The sequence below is a fragment of the Dendronephthya gigantea genome, unplaced genomic scaffold (assembly GCF_004324835.1).
Source record: "Dendronephthya gigantea isolate DGI-Jeju-01 unplaced genomic scaffold, DenGig_1.0 000112F, whole genome shotgun sequence".
NCBI lineage: Eukaryota > Metazoa > Cnidaria > Anthozoa > Malacalcyonacea > Nephtheidae > Dendronephthya > Dendronephthya gigantea.
This window is the reverse complement of record NW_021163122.1, coordinates 145,396-168,939: the sequence shown is the minus strand read 5'-3', so window position 1 is coordinate 168,939 and position 23,544 is coordinate 145,396. Positions and strand designations below refer to the sequence as shown.

Sequence of the window (23,544 nt, the reverse complement as noted above, 5' to 3'; positions counted from 1 at the left end):
GGATAATCTGTTAAGATATTTAAGATAAACGTAAAGGATTCTGTAGATAGCCCTTCCGAAATAAAAGGATGTAAGCCCTAAATGAAAAATATTCTATGTAATTATAAGGTTGTGATAATCGAGGAAACTGGTGTATAACATAATATATATAATATAAGATATATATAATATATATATATATATATATATTATATATATAATATATATATATATATATATATATATATATAAACAATTATTAAGAAATTCTTCGTATGAGATAAAAGAATGCTCAATACTGCAAGCAAATAGAGCAATATACATTTATTCATTTACATAATTCTTAAAAAAATTGGCATCGCTACTCTGAGTTTCATGCAACAGAGTGGCAATCATCATCATTTATATAATATATATATAATATATATATATATATATTATATATATATATATATAAATATTATATATATAATATATATATATATATATATATATATATATACACCCATTTGCAAAAACGTTGGCCGCAGATAGATAGATAGATAGATACTCGAAGTCTAATTAGAATTGCATATGAATACATTTGCATGGGATTTCAATCATATTACACAACATATGCAATTCTAATTATAGATTTCGGGTATCTATCTATATATCTATCTGCGGCCAACGTTTTTGCAAACGGGTGTGTATATATATATATATATATATATATATATATATATATATATATATATATATAATATATTATATATATATATAGATATATATCCAAGTGTAATTGTAATGGATAAAAGAGTGCTCAATACTAATTACATGCAAGTAGAGCGAATCATTTATTGAATTATGCAAGTAGAGCGAATCATTTATTGAATTTATCTTAAATTATTGTCGTCGCTACACGGTGTTTCACGCCTGACCTTTTAGAGTCAGACGATCTTCAGGCGACAAATTCAGGATTGAGTTCAATCATGGTTCAATGTTTGCTTGCGACGCATCTTCAACGGTCTGCTGACGCGCGTGCGCTTAGATGTTCGCGCCCCATTCTGCGTGCGTTTAAACCACCCCGCATTGAACTTGTTCCGGTGGCAGCACTTCGAGAACAGTTCGCTTCTTTTGTTCAAAGATTTACTATCGTCTGCTTGTATTATGCATAGTTTTTCTGAAAGGCATAAGTTGCAGCACTTTTAACCAGCAGTGCGGAGGGTGGCGCGTTTCAAAATTGACCAGTTGATCTTGAATGGTTTCCCACTCGTCTTAAGTTTCCAGACATGTTTCGACAGTTCTGTGTCTGTAGCGTAGCGTTCGTTGTTGTCTTGTTGATAGATCTCTTGTGATTCCTGTAGCGTTCTTTGAAGGTCGTAGCCGTCATTCCAATGTACTCTTTCGTCTCCTTTTCGTCCTTAGTCAGTATTATTTCGGCTTTATACACAATGTTCTTTGTCAAGCAATTTCCTTGAAAAGGGCAGCTGTCTTTGATTCTGCAATTACAGTTGTTGTTTTCGGTTCTTCCTGTGTTTCGTGCGTTGTTTAGTAGTCGATGGTTGTGGTTTGAGATTGCGCTTTTTATGTTTCCCATACAGGAGTAGCTCACTTTTATTGAGTTCCTATTGAAGATTTTGTGTAATTGTAATTGTAATTGCGGCGTTTGAGGGCATTCTCATAAAATGATGTTGAGGAGTCGAAGGATGCTTGGTCAGATGACAGGGTGGATATTCAATTGTTCACTGATGTTGGGATTTGTTTGATAATTGATGGAGGGTGATTGGATCTGCTGTCGATGTAGAGGGGATCGTTGTTTGGTTTTCGGTACGGCGAGTATTTCTGGTCTTTCAGGTTTAGGGTGATGTCAAGAAAGGATCAAAAGATCACAAAGAAAACTTCAACTCGAACTTAAAATGCCGTCTCATTAATCCTGCAAAAAGCGACCTTGGGAAGGTCAGTAAAGTTATACTTGATAGCATCAACAACAAAATTCGACGCATTATTAACGTGAACCAATGGAAAAACTCACAATCCGTGATCGAGTAGTTTCAATCAATCGAGAATAAGCCCAACCATACCTTTCTCTCATTTGATATTGTCGAGTTTTACCCATCTATCACAGAAGACCTCCTCGACCGAGTCGTTACATGGGCAAGGTCCTCACTACAATCCCAAAAGAGCACATAGACATTATTAAACACGCACGAAAATCTTTACTCTTTAACGGCGAGAAAACCTGGGTGAAGCGGAGAAATGATTCCTTATTCAACGTCACAATGGGAAGTTATGATGGAGCCAAGATTTGCGAGCTCGTCGGGCTATTCATCTTGAGTCAACTAAAACGAAGGTTCGGCAACGGCGTTGGGTTGTATCGGGACGATGGTCTAGCATTATTGAAAGGTGTCAGTGGTCAATCAGCTGATAAAGCTCGAAAAGATCTACACGAAATCTTCCACCAACTCGATCTGGAAATAACCGCCGAAATCAACAACCAAACTTTAAACTTTCTCGACATCACCCTAAACCTGAAAGACCAGAAATACTCGCCGTACCGAAAACCAAACAACGATCCCCTCTACATCGACAGCAGATCCAATCACCCTCCATCAATTATCAAACAAATCCCAACATCAGTGAACAATCGAATATCCACCCTGTCATCTGACCAAGCATCCTTCGACTCTTCAACATCATTTTATGAGAATGCCCTCAAACGCCGCAATTACAACTTCAAAATGCATTACCAAACTGACCGCACCATCAACCCCTCGTCACCAGGAAGGGCGCGTCGAAGGAAAATCATTTGGTTCAATCCGCCATACAGCAAAAATGTCAGTACGAACGTTGCACGCAAGTTCCTACAGTTGTTAGACAAACATTTTCCGCAATCATCCCCATTACACAAAATCTTCAATAGGAACTCAATAAAAGTGAGCTACTCTTGTATGGGAAACATAAAAAGCGCAATCTCAAACCACAACCATCGACTACTAAACAACGCACGAAACACAGGAAGAACCGAAAACAACAACTGTAATTGCAGAATCAAAGACAGCTGCCCTCTTCAAGGAAATTGCTTGACGAAGAACATCGTGTATAAAGCCGAAATAATACTGACTAAGGACGAAAAGGAGACGAAAGAGTACATTGGAATGACGGCTACGACCTTCAAAGAACGCTACAGGAATCACAAGAGATCTATCAACAACGAACGCTACGCTACAGACACAGAACTGTCGAAATATGTCTGGAAACTTAAGACGAGTGGGAAACCATTCAAGATCAACTGGTCAATTTTGAAACGCGCCACCCCCCGCACTGCTGGTAAAAAGTGCTGCAACTTATGCCTTTCAGAAAAACTATGCATAATACAAGCAGACCATAATAAATCTTTGAACAAAAGAAGCGAACTGTTCTCGAAGTGCTGCCACCGGAACAAGTTCAATGCGGGGCGGTTTAAACGCACGCAGAATGGGGCGCGAACATCTAAGCGCGCGCTCGTCAGCAGACCGTTGAAGATGCGTCGCAAGCAAACATTGAACCATGATTGAACTCAATCCTGAATTTGTCGCCTGAAGATCGTCTGACTGTAAAAGGTCAGGCGTGAAACACCGTGTAGCGAGGACAATATATATATATATATATATATATATATATATATATATATATATATATATATATATATATATATATATATATATAGAGCAAAAAGTACAAATATATCAACATTTGCAGAAGTAACTGCATAACGACACGTAAGGACGAAACTCCGTAATGTCAATAACAACTTAAGTAACAGTCGTTCCCAACTTGGCCTTGTAGCTCAGACGTTAGAGCATCGTTCCAGAAATGCGAAGGTCGCGGGTTCGATTCCCACCGTGGTCAAGTAGAATTTTCTGCTTTCCCGGTTGGTTATACTTGTGTAGAAAGAACATATAAAACACAGATCACATATAACCCCACAAGTGAACACATGGCTCAATTAAGAGCAAAAAGTACAAAAAGTACAAATATATATGCATACATATAAGAAGACGAAAGACGAACGAAAGAAGACGATCAACTGTTTCAGAGGAAAATATATTTGACAAAATCACAAAGATATATTCAAATTTCAACGATTTCAACAACAACAGAATACAATTGTAGAGAACATCTTTGTTTTATCGAAAGATAAGTATAATTATCCGTTTAAATAAGAATATCAAGTGATTTTTCACTGATTTTTGAATAAAATTTACTTTGTTAATTGAAATTTTTCACTAGGTTTGCCTTCTTGTATAACGGACTCGGAATGATGTTTGCCGTACGTGAAAAGACGAAGCGTAAAATATCGATCGGCCGTGTATTTAATCATAGCTTCACTCTATGTTGTCATGAATGCCATTTAATCCGGGTTTGTGATCAGCGAAGACAGTTGGTCGACATCATTCATCTGCCATGAAGTGATGGCAGACGGTAATTTTTCGTTCGAACTGATTTGTTTCTCATCCTTGCTGACAATCGCTTTAAAAACATGTTCCGCGTAAAACATGTTCCGCGGCAAAGACCGATTTTGATGGATTGGTCAAACCACCCCGGTTTACAAACTATGTGATGGCTGAGGCAGGTGGATCACAAGGATTTCTTGCTGATTTTGAGCCACAGTAATCATGTTCTAGTGTTGGGATGCTGAAACTGGATGTGAGGCTGCTTATACAAGCTGTGCAGGTAACGGACTTCAAGATTTTCTTAACGACAAACCCACCAATGTAAAACAAAATTTTTTCAATAAACTCAGAATGCCCTCCCTGGTCCAACTGCTTTAACTGCATTTGTTTTGATGGGATGAAATTGTTTCCATCTTTGACTTCAGTCACTTGACGCGTCTTGCTGCCACTTTCTTCTCATCTGCTTTAGGATTTTAAGACGCTAATGAACCAAATTTACTTGTGTTATGGTTTCTTACATACATTCCCTTCTCTTTCTAGAACTCACGCTTTCGTTCTGCCTGCATGTGGGGAAAATACTGGATCCGTAACAAGTTCTGCTTCCTCTTTAATGAACTTCACTAGGTATTCAAACATCACAGGTCTATATTTATCCTTTTTAATGTCAACGACGCCTTATTGTACCGGAATAGATAGGCAATTTTCAAGAGCTTAACTTCAACGTCTCGCTAGCATTTAAATCCTCCATGTATCTCATTTCCTTCATAATTTTCGCACAACTGTCGAATTTCTGAAGGAAAGAACCAAGGAAGAATATGAATTGAGAAAAGCTGAACTTGAAGCAAAGAAGCAAAGAAATGTAGCCAGGAATAAGCAAATTGAGCAGCAACACCAATTGCAGACAACTGCACAACAGCAACAAGATAGTGCATGACAACAATTAGAACAGCAAAGCAGCGAATGATGTTAATGATGCAATAGCAACAGCAAATAAATAGAGAGAAATACATAACAAAGTTACACTTGTATAAAAGGTAAAAACGTAATTGCATCATAACCTCCTGTTGGGTTGTTTCTTAAAATTTCATATTTAATTGACGCTTATTGTTTTATAGACTAACTAACAAAGTCCAGAAATAACAATGAATGATACAGTTAATGACGAGGGAGAGGTAAACATTATTTATTTGCTTACATTATGTCCTTGGCTGATTTACTTTCTTAATGCTAAAATTTACTTTTACCATTCAACTAATAGGGGGTTGCAAATATGAACATTAATGTTAAAAATATTTTCCCATCTATACTGTCACACTATGAAGAAGCAAGTTGCTATGTAGGGACAATCCCCAAAACTCATATGGTTTTTACTGGACATGTTTATAGATTTATAGAAATTGTTGAAGTGTGGGTGGATTAAGCTGAAGAAAGTAGAATGCATGTGTGTGCATTTTGCAGTAGTGCACATGTCACATGCATTTTACCTACACTGCTAAGGCCTATTTTTAAGTTCTTTTTGAAAACCAAAAATTTGAAATAATTTAATTTATCTCCAAATAACCATTCAACAGCGACTCTTGTTGGTATAACTCATCATGGTATTAAAGACTCTCGTTTGTTGGGTTGGTCGTGTAATGCGGTAATGCGCTTGGAGACGAACCCCAAGAGGGTAAGCTGGTTCCGAATAGAGACCCTTTTGTCTGTTACTCGTTGAGTGCGCATTCAATGGACCTTTAGCACAATAGACCAACTTATGATCTAGCTAGGTAACAAGAAGGAAATAAATCACCACAACTAAAAAGAGCATACCACAATTAGTTTCAGTTAATGAGTTCACAGCAACCAGGTATAATTATAATCCATCGTAATTATCGCTACTCTGGTTTTAATAAATGAAAGTAATCACCACACAAAGATTAACTTTCACGACCAAACGTTTCGACACTCCGGTCTAGTGTCTTCATCAGGGGTGATCTGATGTTGAAACTCAGTTCCTTATATATATATATATATGGCAAATAGCTTCCGTCATCCCTATTTAGGGCACAAAGACTCGCATCAATATGCCAGGCTTCCAAGCAACGCCTTTGTCCCATAACGATCATTAGTGATAATCACTTTTGAATCATTCCACGCAATGTTATGGTTAGTTTGACATACGTGTTCCGCCAGGGCTGATTTTGAACTGCGAAATAAGTCGTATTGAGACAAAAGGATAAAAAATCGATTTTATCATCCACAGGTAAAGATGTTCTTTGTGATAAAAAACGGTTTGACCGGACTTGAGGCTAAAGCTCTTTGCTCGACATCCTCCATTACTAAGTTAGCAATTACTGCCGAGACCGGGAATACTATCGCTGACGTCATTTAAGAGTATATAAGGAACTGAGTTTCAACATCAGATCACCCCTGATGAAGACACTAGACCGGCGTGTCGAAACGTTGGGTCGTGAAAGTCAATCTTTGTGTGGTGATTACTTTCATTTATTAAAACCAGAGTAGCGATAATTACCATGGACAATTAGTATAATTGCCAAGTTTGGCTGCAAAATGTCAAGTAGGATGGAAAATATAGCCATGCGAAGTTGGCAATTTTGTATACTTTTACTTCGGTCGGATTTAGTTTACGCTTCTGGCTGTAGTAAAAAAGTATACAAAATAGCCAACTTCGCATGGCTATATTTTCCGTCCTTTACAATATTTGGCAGCGAAACTTGGTGATTTTACTTAATTTAGAGTATGCTCTTTTCGGAAATTCCCATTTTGTTGCCGAAATCAAAAGTCGTCTATTATGCCAAAGGTTTCATTCCAATTGATTCTGCTAACATTCCTGAATCCATTCTTCCTTGCGTATAAATGTGAAAAAATGTGGGTAAATCAGTAATGCAATAGCATTTTAATTCAGACAAATATAATTATACTCTTACTTACTGGCCCATACATACATGCATGTTGGCAATAAGCCCATGTGACCATGCAATTACAACTGACTTGAATTTTAAAGCATGGACACGTTTGTGTCCATTGTAAACGTCACGGTTCCATCTACGAAACCAAAGCAATTTGGTAATGGAGCACCTTTATTATGAATTTCTTGAGCGTGCAGTTCAAGTGCTTGAGGATGGAGCATAGTATGCTTCGACTGTTTGATTCGATGGTCACGAGTTTTTTAAGATAGTTTATGACCTGACTTGTGTTCATACATACTCAATACTGAACTGGGTGAGAAAATCGAGAGATTATGTCCCTGTAACGACATGGGTATGCCACTCTCTTTAACAACATACACAACCCTTCTAAGCCACTCGTCTAAGCCATTCCACTTCTTTGCTGCGTAATGAAATAAGCCGGGATTCTCAACGCTTCAGCTGGAAGTCGAATATGCTCTTTTTCAAATCGAAATTCTGCTAAGCATTCACATTCATCCATATCGTCAAGCTTAAAAGGCACATACTCTTGATATAAAAAATCTGGATTGCAGGATTTATTTAGCATTCATCATGTAAAACACAAAATTCTTCTGCAGAAAAGTTACCTAAGCCAAAACACAAAGTAGCGAGCTCTCGGGTTTCCCTGGACTACATGTTAACTCCGCTGTTTATTATTCAAAATTTGCGCGATATTTTATATCAGCATTTTTCATTGTACGTTGTCCACATTGACTTGTTTATTAACAAATTAGCTAGCAGCGATAACGCGACGATGTATAAGTAGTGCCACTCCCCTTTGTGTGTTATTTAGCGTCGTCGTCATCGCGTATATTTAAATTTCCTAATGAAGTGATTGCGCTATGCTGCATGTCTTTTTCCATACTTAATAATTATGTAATTCGCCAATCTGGATTTAAAATTGGGTGTGGAGCCAACCCCTTGCAAATAACAACAACACAGTGAGCAAGATAAACAACATTCTTCGAAGTACACGTAAAACCTTACAAATATTATACGACTAGTGGCCGTAGAACGAAAAGACACACTTTGGATCAGACAGTTTTTACAACAATCACATCTCTCAGCCGCATATGCGAAAAAACCTTCCACTGCATTTTTACTAGTTGTAGACCGTTTGTACGAAACCTTTTAAGGTGGCTCGATACAGTTTTCAAAAATTCCATCGTTCATCACTTTGACACGTTCAAACAACGCATTTTTATGATTTATTCCAGAGATATTGGGGTTTTTAAATATTTTGATGTCTCTACTTTTGAATCGTGCATTATTTTACTGCATTATTTTTCGTGCATTATTTTACTGGGAAGAAAAACTAACAATTAGCAAAATATCAAAAAATTCTATAATGGCAAAAAAAAATTATCGAAAAAAATGTCATTTTTACATTTTTCAAAAATTTTTTTTATATTTTGCCAATTGTTAGTTTTTCTTCCAAGTGAAATGATGGACGAAAAAAAATTGGGGGTCACCGTGCTTCTTTTCCAACTATCCGAAGCAATTGGCCATTTTGTAGTGCATTTTGTACACGTATGTCGCTATAGCAACGGACGATCTGTTACTAAAACTATTACGATTCAAAAGTAGAGACATCAAAATATATAAAAACCCGAATATCTCTAGAATAAATCACAAAGTTGCTAATGATATACCTCTCCGCTTATGAATTATTAATATCACCAATTACCAATATCAAGTTCTCTGGGATTGAATTTACTAATAAAACAACAAGATCTATACACGGCCTTGCGCTCACTCATACGTGCTTCATTCCGCGTCATATTTCCAACCTCCCTAAATATCTTGTGAACTCTCGCAATCCCTAATATTTGGGATTTAGGATGCGAGGAGAACTTTTGGCACCAATCTCCATAGTAAACTGTAGATGTGAATTAAATGTATTGAGATCTCGAATAAAAGCTCGAAGTTGTTCAACGGAGCCCATCAGTTTCTAGATGTAATCGTAAAAGAATGTTCCACGCCGTTTACGTGGAAATTTTTATCAACGCTCACGCGCTCACCGTCCCTGGTTTCTACCTAAACTAAATAAATTATAGCTACTATTGCAATATGTCACTGCCATCTATTTTAATATAGCTCTTATTTGATAAAAAGGAACAAAAAATAATACCTTCCGTCAAATGTTTCAATATTAGGATCCGTTAAAGATTTACAAAGCTTTGTCTTTCTTGAGGCCATTGTTACCTGAAATGAAAGTAAAAGCTTTCAGTTAGAGCCAGAAACCTTCAAACTTACACTTTCATAAGCCCTTTTGAAGTTAAACTGCAATGTGTGATTTTAGTTGTCAGTTATATCTTTGCAAAACGACATATAAAGCTCATATATACCAGGTACTTATGAGCGTTGTCTTTCGATGTCGAAGTGAACGCATGAGTAAAAGTCAATATAAAATAACATGTATATAACGGGTGTTCTGATTGGTCGAAGGCCGTGTTTGGATCAGGTCATCCAAACACGGAAATTTAAAGTTTTGAAGAATTTAAATTTAAATTCAGGCCTTGTCGTTTTTTCGCGCGCTTTTTTTAACTCTCGCAACATTCCCGCGTGTTTGGATCAGGCCATCCAAACACGGAAACCATTAAGTAATCGCATATTATTTTTTAACTGTGTAAATGAAGCAATCTGATTGGCTGAGAAGCGTTTCACAGCCCGCCGGAATTTTGCATCCTGTCCGCTGTGAAAAATGTATACAAAACGACAAAACCAAAGCAACGTACGGCTAAAATGTGTGAAAACCTTTCTAGTTAGTTTGGATTACGTCTTTGTTTGGATTCTTTACGCCTTTCTTCGCCTGTAGATACGTTGGTTTTTTTAATCGATTTGCCGTGATTTAGCTGCTATAATGCTATTTGGTGGTTCACGAGTAGTTTATCCTTAAAAGGAGTTGTAGACGTTTTAAAATTCTAAAATGGCTTACAGAATTTATAGTTTTCAAAATTTATTAATTAAATTCTTTTATTTTTGGTGTTTGATAAAGTCAATAAAGTGAAGGTTAAGAGCTCGTCGGGCACAGTTTTTTGCATCCGGTAGTATATCTATCGGAGAATCCACACTAAATATAGAAATCTACTTCATTATCCTAAATGTTTGTTATATTTAACAACTTAGTAGCAAAAAGTATTTGCCTATACTAGTATAGCTCATTTAATTTAGCCTCTTTAGTACTAATAGATTAATGCATAGTCGCAAAAAGCTCGGTTTCGTGTCTGAGTTTATTAGCATTAAAAGTGTTATGATATTATTGTAATTTTGCATATTCGTCGTATCAGAAACGCACCTAGATAAAAGCAAACGAACGCGAAAGAACGTTGTCAAAACCGAACAAAAACTCGATCAGTGCTGCATTATATTTTGCAAATCACAAGGCAATGCATATTAAAGGTTTTAAATATAAAAAACAAAAACTGTAACCGCAAATTATATGTGGTATGTGTTTTCTTAACATTACTGAAACAGCTATCGAAATACAAATACTAGAAATAAAGATGAAATAACGCTTTGAAAATCTTGAAATGTGAATTCATAAAACTATAACAGATTCAGAGGGCAAAGTACAAATTGTCAAAAAATCACTATACACGTGAACAAAAAAATCATGTGCACAAAAAAATCGCTTAAAAACCCACGACACGCGAAATATACCCGCGACAAAAACCCGCCACCCGCGAAAAAAACCCGCGACTCGCAACCCGCGACAAATCTCCCCACATAACTTGGTTTATTTGGTGGAGACATAATTACTAAACGTTAATCAGCTATCTGCAATGACCAGCATGCTGCCTCTGGTCGACTTTCCAACCAGAGGAAATGCAATTCTTAATAACTCTTTAACAAATAGCCCTGAACTTTTCAAGAAAGCATATTCATTGCATATTATACAAATTGGTATTAGTTAACACGCTTGTACTTGTGGTGGATATCATTCTCCTAACCAAGACCATCTTCTCCTGGAAACGAAATTTTTGCCAACAACTTTGAGGTATAGCGATGGGAAAGCGGTTAACACCACCTACCCTTTTCTGTCTTCCTCTACTACCGATATAATATTGACAACTGCACTACACCCGCAAACAATCCTGAAGAAGCAGCGTTTATCGAAGTAAGTTAATTTCCAAAGACCAAAACATGCTGCTTCACCGACAACATCGGCACGCTTCCTCGAGCTCTTTAGAGTCAGAGATGCCTCAGATAATCCTCCTCAACGCTTTCAATGATGCGCATTTAGCGCAAACTCAGGCCATCCTCGACAAATCGGCTGATCGGATCGCGACAACAGCCGCTAAAGCTGCTGTGGCATCCATGCAGAAGTCCGGTCCACAACAGCGTAGATGAGGTTATCGTTGATGATGCTCCTGAGCAATCCGTATCCGCGTATTTTGTAACTAACTCGGCTGTTCTTACCGCGACGTCACGTCAATTAAGTGGCATACAGCCATGGATTCTACAATGTTCCCGCAGAATACGTGAGACAAATTCAATCGGGTGAGTGTTTTGAAAACTCGGTAATTAAGGTTAAAAGTTTTTTTAAATTATTTTAGGCGACAAAAGTCGAACATTGTCTTCCTTTTGACAGCATACATTGCATATTTGGCCAGAACTATCAAGTGTACATCGATTATAACATATTTAACCGTCGTCTGCCACTTCCATGTTCGCCACTGTCTTACACTGAGTTTACAAAAAATGGTGCGGTTAAGACTAGTACTATTGGGTACAAAGCGATCGCAAGGGGATAAAATTCGAGTTCGCTTACCGATCACCATTCATTTAGCATCTGGGCAGCTATGACTCTGGCATTTTTTGGCTTTCTCAGTTTGGGGGAGCCAACCACAAATTCGAAATTTAGCTCCAGTATAGACCAATTGCGAAACTTAGTAACCGCGCCTTCGCGCAACATGGAAACGAGGCTTATTATGCAAATTAATATGCATATAATGTTTTTTTGCAGTACGGAGCTATTCGCTATTTTATATCCCGGTTTTCGCCTTTGGTTTACATATTTTTCGATACCTTTAAGCTTAGTTTTATCGTTGTTATACGTTGTTATCGTGGTGTTTTCATTAATCTTTTCGGCTGCTCTCGTCTGGGAAATATGGAAAAGGCCGACTCAGGTAAAAATTCATTTTTTCTAAACTATTTCGTCTCAAGTTTTGAAAATTTCTTTCATTTTTCTTCTTCTTATTTGTGCAAAATTTGGCGATATATTTTTGGCGTAAAATCTTTGATAAAAGTATTGAAAAGTCATAGTCGAACAACCACCATGTTCACATTTTTCATTTAAAATTTTTTATACCAATTTTATCGATCGATAAGCTGTAATTTAGCACCAAATTTACAGCTCAGGAAAAAAATTAGCAGAAAACTGTTGACAGAAACTATAAGAGATAAAATATGCAACAGAGTTTTTTTATTTATTTTCCCTGTTTATATAGACTACAGTACATGTGATGTTATGCCGACTCAAAAGCAAAACAACTCTTCAACTTGGCACACATTCATGACATGGATAGTAAAATGTTCATAACGAAGACATGATATCATTCTCTATTTTGAATTTCCATTTAATATTCTTTTCCCACAATATTATACTATAAAGGTAGCCACAATGCGAGCAGCGGCGTTTTCTTTTGCATGGCAATAGATAGAAAAAACAGTGTTTTGTATTGACACAAAATATAGAGAACGTCAGACGCATTCGAATTCGATTTTTAAATAAAATTCGGCCTTCAGGTCGGCATGCATAAAGTCTGTACTTTATTAAAACGAAATAAACAAAAACATTTCAGTCAGTTACTTTTAACAATTTTTACAGTATTACTGTGGTATAAAGATAAAAAATACATTGATATTTGTGAATAAATCTAAATTAACGAAACCATTTCAGTCATCAGGTGCATGTGAATATTATATATAATCTGACTGTAACTTTTCCATAATTTTTGTCACATAAACATAAATTTTGCAGCAAATATATATCGCCAAATTTTGCACAAATAAGAGGAAGAAAAATGAAATACATTTTAAAAACTTAGACGAACTAGTTTGGAAAAAACTAAATTTTTACCTTGAGTTTGTGTCGGCCTTTTCCATATTTCACGGAAGAAAGCTGCTGAAAAGATTAATGAAAACACCACAAAAACGTCTCAATCCACCTTTCCAGTCAAACAGTTGTCAAAAAAAGTGATCAAATTACCAAAATTCGGACAAAACACATTGTCGGACATGCTATAGTTTATATGGAGTGTCAGGATCACATTGCGTTTTAAAGCTCTTTATATGTCTCAAAATGTAGAGGAAATACGATTTCGGCCGTTTCTTACCTTACAATAGTGTTGTCTAACGCTCGCGATTCGAAAATGGTCAGCAAAATGACATTGAAGGAGCTAAAAACATACCTTCGCGAGCGCGGTGTTTATAGCGTCACCTTAAAACCTAAATATTGCAACTGCTGTTGAAAAGATGATGCTGCAATTCGATCCAAATTTTGTGAAGAAAAAGAGTTCTCAAGATAACCATAAATTAATTACTCATGATATGGAAATAGCTGATCCATTAACTTTCTCGTACAACTTGGTAAATAACTTTGGTGATTCTCCTCCTTTTGGATTGTATGATATTTTTAATTACCTGATAAACCATTTTACAAAACAGGGTCTCGCCGCCTACAAGTCGTTTGACGAGTATCGCGCATGTTATTTTAAATAGTGGGTCATAAATTTGCATAACCTTCTTTTTCCAGCTCAACCGTTTTTCCAATAAAATGCAAACTACATAATATGTAACTATCCTTCTTACAAACCTGCGAAGCCGTCATCGGCTCAGCGCGACAACATGCCCGTATCCAAGCTTCCCTTCGCTCCTTATGCTTTTTCTCCGACGGAAAATGGTGACTGTTACGTGTATACCTTCTGTCTTTCTAAACAAACGTTCTGGTTATCTGGAATCAGATTTGCATGTGCCCCATTCGCATCTTTTTACCATTTTATTGTTGCGTCTCTATATAAACTATAGTATGTCCGACCATGTGTTTGTCCGAATTTTTGTAATTTGATCACGTGTTTTTGACATGTGTTTGACCGTCGGAAAGGTGGATTGAAGGGCAAAACTCCCTCGCCTGAAAACTATGATAACAACGATGAAACGAAGCTTAAAGGTGTCGAAAAACAAAGGCGAAAACCGAGATATAACTCGGCGAATAGCTTTGTACTACAAAAATACAAAAAATATTATTTTTGCATAATAAGCCTCGTGTCCATGTTGCGCGAAGGTGCGGTTACCAACTTTCGCAATCTATACACCTCACAACAGGCAATATCGCATTTCCCCAGGTGCAGCAATAGTCCAGCATAATTATATAACTGTTCACCTTAAAGAATCCAAAACGGACCCCTTTCTCGTAGGTCACACACTAACTGTCGGAGTCACAGGGACCGCGCTTTGCCCTGTTTCGGCCATGAAGCCGTATTTGACATGCACCGGAGGACGTATGCGACGTTATATCCAGTTATGTAAATGTCCAAACATACAAGTTCTTCATTGTGATTGGCTAAATGTATAATGATTGCAAATGAGACGAAATATGCGCTTTGGATGCTCGTTGAAAAAAAATAAGTCGAGCAAAGATTTATTTTCTATATATTTATGGTATTTTTCGTTAGGTTTTCAGGATGGGACTGCGGACAACACACCCCCTATACTTGAACCTAACTGTCGCGTTCCCTACCGACCACGAGAGGGTTGCTGGCGGTAAAGTTGGCTAGCTTAACCGTTAAGTTGTACAACTACTCTAGTCTCCAAATGATATACTTTATCAAATGCACATAAACACAAACGATAAAAACTAAAAATAATACAAAGTAACCATTACCATTTACAAACATGCTATAAAGTACCAGAAGATATTAGAATTACGCAAAAATACACTACTTACTTCTGATTACTACGATAAACGGCCTGCACTTAAAAACGTCAAAAAAATATGACAAATAGCTTCGTGCTTCTACTGATATACTAAACCCAGAAAAACGTATCATTTACGTACGCGTTTTGCAAAAAGGGTCAGCGGTCAAAACTATCAGTATACTTTAACTAAAAATTAATGAGAACGTCACACTCCTCGTCCACGAGTACCCCTTTGCGATTTCTTCAGTGATTACTTCTTTGCATTTTCTCGTATGTGCAATTGCAGCTGTCCACTGCAATTGTCGCAGCTCCCCATTGAACTTCTGCCGTTGCGAATCACGAACTATTATAGCCATCACCCGTGCCAACACTTCTGTACTAGGTTGTTGTAGTGTGTCTTACCCTACTTTGGCTCCAGTGATTTGATTTCTTCGACGCTTGAATTTTCTCACTGTGATGTTGAGAGTTGCAATCGCATGCTGTAGTGATGCGAGACTTAAAAATCGTCCAAACCTTTTCGCTCCCAGTCCCGTCTGCGTTGACATTGGTTGTCATATTGACGATTTCTTTCTCTACTTCGGGATCACTCGCACTGAGAGTATCGGTCTCAATCGGTGCGAACTCTGCTTGCCACGTATACGTAAAAACGCTTGCTCTCGTTCCTAATGTAGCCTAGTACAACTTTAATTCAAATCTGTGTAATAGGTGACTTGAGCGATTTCAGTGTCAATCTTCATCAACACCTTCTGTACTGCTTCGACTATTAAGACTGCTCCAGACAGCTCCAGACAGCTCCAGACAGCTCCAGACAGCTCCAGACAGCTCCAGACAGCTCCAGACAGCTCCAGACAGCTCCAGACAGCTCCAGACAGCTCCAGACGAGGTATACTGACAGAGTGCATCGGGGCCAATCTTTCCTTCCCATAGACGAACGACACAGACACTTTGTCCTTCCATTCAATAATTTTAGGTAGACCGCTGCTCCGATACCGTCCTGGCTTGCGTCTGAGAAACCGTGTAGCTCTGCCCTTGCTGTTGTGTCGAATTCTTTGGGACGGTAGCATCTAGGAACGGAGACGTGTTCCAGGTCTTGAAAAGAATCTTTCCAACATTGCCATCGGTTCTTGATCTTTTTAGGGAGAGGGTTGTCCCATCCGAGAGGAGTTTTTCTGCCCATTCCTTTGTCTGTGGCTATCAGCCGTTGAAGAGGCTTCTTCCTTCCAACATGGCCGGTACTGCCATTCCGAGAGGATCATACACGCTTTTAATCACCGAGAAGACTCCTCTGCGAGTGAACGGTTTATTGGGAAGGGAAACGTGGAATGTGAACGTATCATTGACGAGATCCCAGTAAACTCCAAGCGACCGCTGGGCAGAAAGAGGATCCCGACGGAGATTAAATTTACGTATGCTGGTCACTCTGTCTTCTGTTGAAAAGGATTCCATGAAATTCACGCAATTGAAAATGACTTTGTGTAAGCTTAGATTCGACGTGGCTAGGACGGTTTGGTTTGTGGTGATGAGTTTGACAGCTTCTTCGTTGGTAGAAAGGGATGCAAGGCCATCGTCGACGTAAAAGTTACGGTACACAAAGTCCTTAAACTTCTCGCCATGCTTCTCCTGATTCTCTATAGCGATTTTTCTCAATCCAAATGTGGCCGCTGCTGGGCTCGGTCCGTTGCCAAACAGATGGATGTTCATGCGATATTCGAACAGATGCTTCTTGGGATCGCTATCTCACTACCAAGGAACCCTAGGTAGTCTCAATGCTCCTGACTGACATAGAAAGAATAAAAGATCAGCTCAATGTCGCACATTACTCCCACTCTTTCACTTCGGAATCTAATCAGCACACACAGAAGGCCGTTTATAAGATCTTGAGCAGGCAACAGAACTTTGTCCAATGATACGCCATCAAACTTGGCTGACGCATCAAATACGACACGTGGGTGGTAGACCCCAAAGTGTTGCAGGTACCAGACATGACCAATTTGTCCTGTTTTTCTTCTTTTCGGACGAGCGTCACATGTCCTTTAATCATCATCTTTTCCATGAATTCTAGGTAGTCTCTCCATTTGAGGTTTTCGCCTTAATGCTTTTAGCAGGCCATTTAAACGGTGAATTGCTTGAGAGCGAGTGTTCGGCAGGGCAACTTCTGCTTGGCGATATGACAGGGGCATTTCCCAGTGTTCGGTGCTGTTTTTGTGTGTCTGGTTCTTCATGATGTCAAGAAATTTTCGGTCTTCGATTGAAAGGCTGACTTCATTATCAAGAGGGGTTGAGTTAAACCACAGTTAATAGAATATACATGGTTTGGAGCCCATATAATACTACAATACAACTCATTAACTATGTTGAGGAACATTTATGCAAAAAATTGTTCCTTTCGCATCATATGTCTATTGTATTTTGCACAGATAAACCAATAGCAATTTTATAATTAACATATTTTTCAAGTTAAGGTTGATGAGCTTAGCAAGACGAATGCCATTGGTACGTTTGGCTAAAATGGAACCATTTTTTTTCTAAAAGGAACCATTTTTTCATAAACGTGGACAATAACATAGTTAATGAGTTGTATTGTACTTTTATTTAGTCTCCAAACCATGTACATTCAAATAACTGTGGCTAAACACATTACATCCGGTGACACCATCTATTACCTCCAATCGATTTGGACATGGGACTACGCAATATTCCGTTCCATCTACTCTGCGCCCAAACTTGATTTCCCTATGACTGCTGCAGGTTGACATGTAATATTTTTCTTTAGGACCACTAGCGCTTAGCTTGTCCGCTAGATCACTGCTAATGAGGGAACCTTACTTTGGTCGTCAGCAATCGCATATATACGCGGTAGGGTGAATTCGGTTCGTCAGGCTTAACAATGTCGACAAGCAAGACTTTACCACAAGAAACGCCGCCGTAGCTAACTCCGCATACTGCTGTGCATGCGTTATTTACTTGTTACATTTCAGTCATATGTACTCAATGCCTCAAAACCCATAAGGGAATTAAAAAGAAACATGCAGCCTCTGAAGTGGAGAAACTGTAAGTTTAAATTTTTTTCACTATTGTATTTGTAGTAAATGAAAATACATGAAAGTCAGCATTAACGTTTTGATTGATAATGTATGATGCTAGTATTGATTGTTCTCACAGAGTTGTTGCTCGGGAAGATGACAGCAATCAATTAAATACGCCTATTAGTGACAAAACGGATCCGATGTGGACTCCAGGATGTTGGAGAGGGCAAGACGACAGTAGTGATACGGAGGAAGAAGATACCGATAGTACCCAATCGGACGTCATCACTATGTACAATCAAGCCATGGCGTGTTTGTCCGCTGCTGCAGGTGTAGAAAACCCCACTCCATTAACCCATCAAATTATTAACTGGGAGACGGCATCAGAGTAGGAGAAGAATGTTTGCATTGAGAGAGCTTCTGAAGCTTGTAGGCTTGTAGCTTGTATTATTACTCCAAACAATGGAGAGGACTTGCTAAAATCTCTGCCGACGAAACTTGATCCCAAGCCAGTTCGACCATGAAGCGACCTCATTGCGCTGATGAATGCATTTTCGAAAGCCCGAACGAGGAATTTAAAAATACAGATTTTAAGCATTTATGCGTACGATTATCCTATTAAGACACTCCAAAGAATCCACGAACCCTACGCTACATTGAGTCAATGGCAAATAAAAAGAGCCCGGGCACATTCTCAGAAGTGTGGTCCTGGAGCCTTGTCGTAACTTGATGATTTAAATCGATGTAATTTTCTAGTAAAGTTTTATTTTATGTTTTTCTACTCCTCGCTTACAATACTAATGTTATTTTCCCAAGCCTTATCTTAATCATATGCATGCGCTGTTCACGTGTCCGTCATTTCTAAATATACTATACGACATCCCTCCCTTTTTTTGGAAAGTTTCACTATTCAAAAAAATATCAATTGTTAGATGTTAACGAGTGTAAACGCCACTGACTAAAGTGTTTTTCATTCGTTTACTCATGCTTGAAATAGTTTGGCGGTTTCCTCTGCCTGGTGGATCTTCTTAGAGGTGGGTCTGGTGGGTTTGGTGGTAAGGGTTGCGGTGGGGCTTCTTGCTCATCACCAGTTGAATTGTAGGGTGGTATGAGATCTTCTAAGTCTTCATCGTTGGGTTGTTCTGCGGTTGGCGCATTTGGTTGATTAAACTCTTTCACATGAGATGAATTTCGGCGATAGATTTGTCCGGTTTTGCTTCGCATAACAATCTGAGAGCCGTTGATGCTGATTATTGTGAGAGGGTCCGGGTTGAACGTTGTTGAAAATTTATTGATATGTGGTTGTTTTAATAGGACCAATTCGCCTTTCTTAAATTGATGGGGTTTGGCCCTTCTTTTCTTGTCAGCTAGCACTTTGGACTTCCGTTTCGAAACTGCATCAGTTTTCTTGATCTCACTGGCAAGTGGGTTGCTGGGTGGTTGTTGGATACTAGGTATCTTGGTTCGCAACTCTCGGTTCATTAGAAGTAATGCTGGTGTTTTCCCTGTTGTGCGATGGGGGGTTGTGCGATAGTTTCGAAGCATTATCGGAATGGATTCCTTCCAATTCTTTCCTTCAACCAAGGCGGTTTGGATAAACTTCAGAAGGATCTGGTTTGAATCGTTCCACTAATCCATTCGCCTGGGGCCAGTATTCAGTGACTGTACGTGGTTTGATTCCCCAATCCTTGAGGGTATTTCTGAATTCCACCGAGGTGAAGTAGGTTGCATTATCGGTTTGCAGTGTGATGGGATAACCGTGAGTGGCAAACACAGAATCTAACCATTTGAGGATTCTTGCTGATGTGGTGGTCGTAACAACTTCTACTTCGACCCATCGAGAGTAGTAATCGATCAAGACTAATGCATAGTCTCCGGTTGGAAATGGACCACAGATGTCGAGGGCTAGATATTCCCAGGGGCCACTCGGTAGTGGAGTTGAGTTGAGTGGGGTTGGTTTGGTTGGTTGGCCAGTTACTTGACAAGGGTGACAGCGTTTAACGAGTGTCTCTACGTCTTTATCCATACCAGGCCACCATAACTTTGATCTGAGTCGATGTTTGCAACGGGTATTCCTGCGTGATCCTCGTGAGCTGCTGTGATGGCTTTCGTGCGCAATTCGTTTGGAAGAACTATTCAGTTCCACGGAGAACGATGTCGTTTGCCACGCATAGCTCGCTAGCTACGCCTTTAAAACTACTGGGGAGTTTGTATGGGGTATTTTCAGTGATGCATTTTCGAACAAGCTGCAGTTCTGGGTCATGGATAGAAGCTGAGCGAATTTCTTCTGTGTCGATTGCTCGAGGTGACATGTGTTGGGCGATAAGGTTAACATATCTGTCGGCACTGTTGTCGCGCTTTGATGGTGGTTTTTTGGTGTCAATCTTGATAGGGAATCTGCTAGGTTTTGAGGACCTGGACGGTATACGATTTCGAAATCGTATTCTTGCAATCGAAGTTGCCATCTCTCGATGCGAGCTGGAGGTGGTTTACTTGATTTAGGCTGGAAGATATATTCAAGCGGTTTATGGTCAGTTTCAAGCTCAAATTTTCTGCCAAACAGGTACATGTGAAAATGTTCACATCCGAATACGAGTGCGAGAGCTTCCTTTTCGATGTGACCATACTTGACTTCCGTGGTGGTGAGTGAACGGCTTCCATAAGCGACTGGACGGTAGTTGGTGTCAGGTTGTTGTTGTAGGAGTATGGCGCCAACTGCCCAAGGAGAAGCATCAACTACCAGCTTGGTTGGTGCGTTCAGATCATAATGGGCTAAAACAGGTGCGGTGCTGATGATGGCTTTGAGTTGTTGGAATGCTCTTTCTTGTTCTTTGTTCCATTCAAAGGGAATATTCGATTTGGTGAGCTTTCGCAGCGGTTGGGTGATGGTGCTATAATCTGGAATATAGCGTGAGCAATAGTTCGTTAAGCCAATGAAAGAACGAACTTCAGATGCGCATTTCGGATGTGGAGCTTGTGCAATTGCCTCAATCTTTTTCGGGTCAGGTCGGATCCCTTTAGCAGACACAATGTGTCCAAAAACGTTGATCTCGGGCTGGGCAAAGGAGCACTTTGGAAACTTGAGTGTTAATCCGCTGGACTGTAGGGTGGTGAATAACCTTTCAAGGTGAGCCATGTGGGTTGACAGGTCCTTTGACCAAAGCCAGATGTTATCCGAGATGTTTTCGCAGTTAGGAATTCCTCTTATGAGCTCGTGAATCTTTTCGTGGAAGTACTCGCTAGATGGGCAAGCTCCCATGACGAGCCGGGTGAACTGGTGAGGACCGTCGTCAGGGGTTGGAAACGCTGTGATGAAAAGGGATTCAGGTGCGAGAGATAGTTGAAGGATTCCCTGTGATAGGTCGAGTTCTGTAAAAACTGTGGCTCCTTGCATCTTCTGTAGGATTTCATTTACGGTTGGAATTTGGATACGTCTTCGTTTGAGGGCTGTATTTGCTTTTCTCATGTCGACAACTAAACGAACATCACCACATTTCTTTGGAATGACAACAAGGGGTGATAACCATGGTGTTGCACCTTCGATCTTTTCTATTATGCCTTGTTGGCGCATTTCTTCTAGCTTCTTGTTCACAACTTGTTTCATGCTGTGTGGGATTCGTCGAGCTGACTGTGCAATAGGCGTGATTGTCTCATCGATTTCGAGCTTGATTTCACAGTTCTTTAGATGACCAGTTCCTGTGAATAATGGTTGGTGTTTCTGAATTAGTGCCTCGATTTCTGGTGGAATATCACCGTTTGTTGCCAGGTTGTTCACTTCGATTGTTAATATACCAAGTTCAGTGGATGTTTTGTAGCTGAGCAAATTCTGTGTTTCAGACTTGGTGACTTGAAATGTTGCGTTGGTTGTGTGCTGTTTACAGTGCACGGTGATATCAACTGCCCTTTCATTTCGATTGGTGAGGTGCTTCCATACGGGAAAACTTTGGTCTTTGATGGTGATAGCTTGATGCTTTTATTCTTAGCTTGCAATTGTTTAAAAGTGCTGTTGTTAATTAGATTCACAGATGAACCTGAGTCAACGATTAGTCGTACTGGGATATTTTCAATCTGAACTGTGACTGTGGGTGCTTTTTGTGAGTTTGTCATGTTAAAGATGAATTCTTCATCAGAATCTTCAGAAGATGACCTCGCTTCTGTTTGGAGCTGTCGAATTTTTGCTGGATCTTCTTTCGGGGTTGACAAACAATGCTTGGCGAAATGACCGATTTTCTGGCATTTGTGACAGGTTTTTCCGTGTGCGGGGCAATTTGTTTTGCCTCCTTCGTGTGGAAATTGTCCTCCACAATTCCGGCATTGTTTATTTGATGATTTTCGCGGGTTATATTCATACTGTTGTTTCTTGTGTTGACCTTGAGTGTGAGGATTATAATAACGGGGTCGTTGATGTCGTTGACGTTGTTTTTTTTGAAGGGAATATGCTTGATTCACCGTTGCTCCGGATTCGCTTCCTTGTGTGCGTTCGATCTTCTTGGAGTCAATATCCGTCTTTTCCAATGTGTTTCCGTACGTTAAAAGAGCTTGGAGTGTCATAGTTTCGCGTAGAGCTTTACGACGTAATCTTGAATCAGTTGTTTTATGAATAATGTGCGTCTTGATTTCGCGGTCTTCGTCATGAAACTCGCAGGATTTTGCTTTTTCTCTTAATCGAAGATAAAAGGCATTTAGGGTCTCTCCTTGTTCTTGCTTCATTTCGCGAAATTCAAAGATAGCCATGTCTGTGTTGCTTGTAGGTTCGAAATACTCGGTTAATTTGGACACGGCGGTTTCGTAATCGTCTCCGGTTTCAGGCAGTGTGTCGAAAATATCATTCGTTGTTTCGCCGACATAAGTGAGAAGTAAACCACGTTTTACTTTCGAATCGAATTCGCGTAAACTGATAAGTAAGTTTTCAAATCGTTTGATCCATTTTCTCCAGCGTTGTCCCACTGTAGAGCGGTCTTTATGGGGTCAAACGGTGCAAAAGGTGGTAAGCCGCTTCGAGGGGCTCCCGTGTTCAACGAACCAATTGCTTGCTGAATTGCCTGTAATTCTGGACTGCTTTCGCTTTGCTGAGACGTTGTAGCCTCTGTTGGTGGTTCAGGCGGTGGCATTCTTCTTTTCTCGTCGCCAAATGTCGTAACTTGATGATTTAAATCGATGTAATTTTCTAGTAAAGTTTTATTTTATGTTTTTCTACTCCTCGCTTACAATACTAATGTTATTTTCCCAAGCCTTATCTTAATCATATGCATG

At 39.2% G+C, this 23,544-nt stretch overlaps 1 protein-coding gene across 1 annotated transcript in view; it reads right to left on the bottom strand.

Annotated features, from left to right (window-relative positions):
- Positions 1-7,773: 7,773 nt before the first annotated feature.
- Positions 7,774-23,544, bottom strand: part of LOC114535180 (von Willebrand factor D and EGF domain-containing protein-like) — a 59,912-nt gene continuing 44,141 nt past the window's right edge. The window contains exons 6-7 of the mRNA XM_028556560.1: positions 9,474-9,547; positions 7,774-7,832 (exon numbers count right to left, since the gene is read on the bottom strand). Coding sequence (XP_028412361.1) covers positions 7,802-7,832; positions 9,474-9,547 — 105 coding nt within the window. The 3' untranslated portion in view covers positions 7,774-7,801. The remainder of the gene's footprint in view (positions 7,833-9,473; positions 9,548-23,544) is intronic.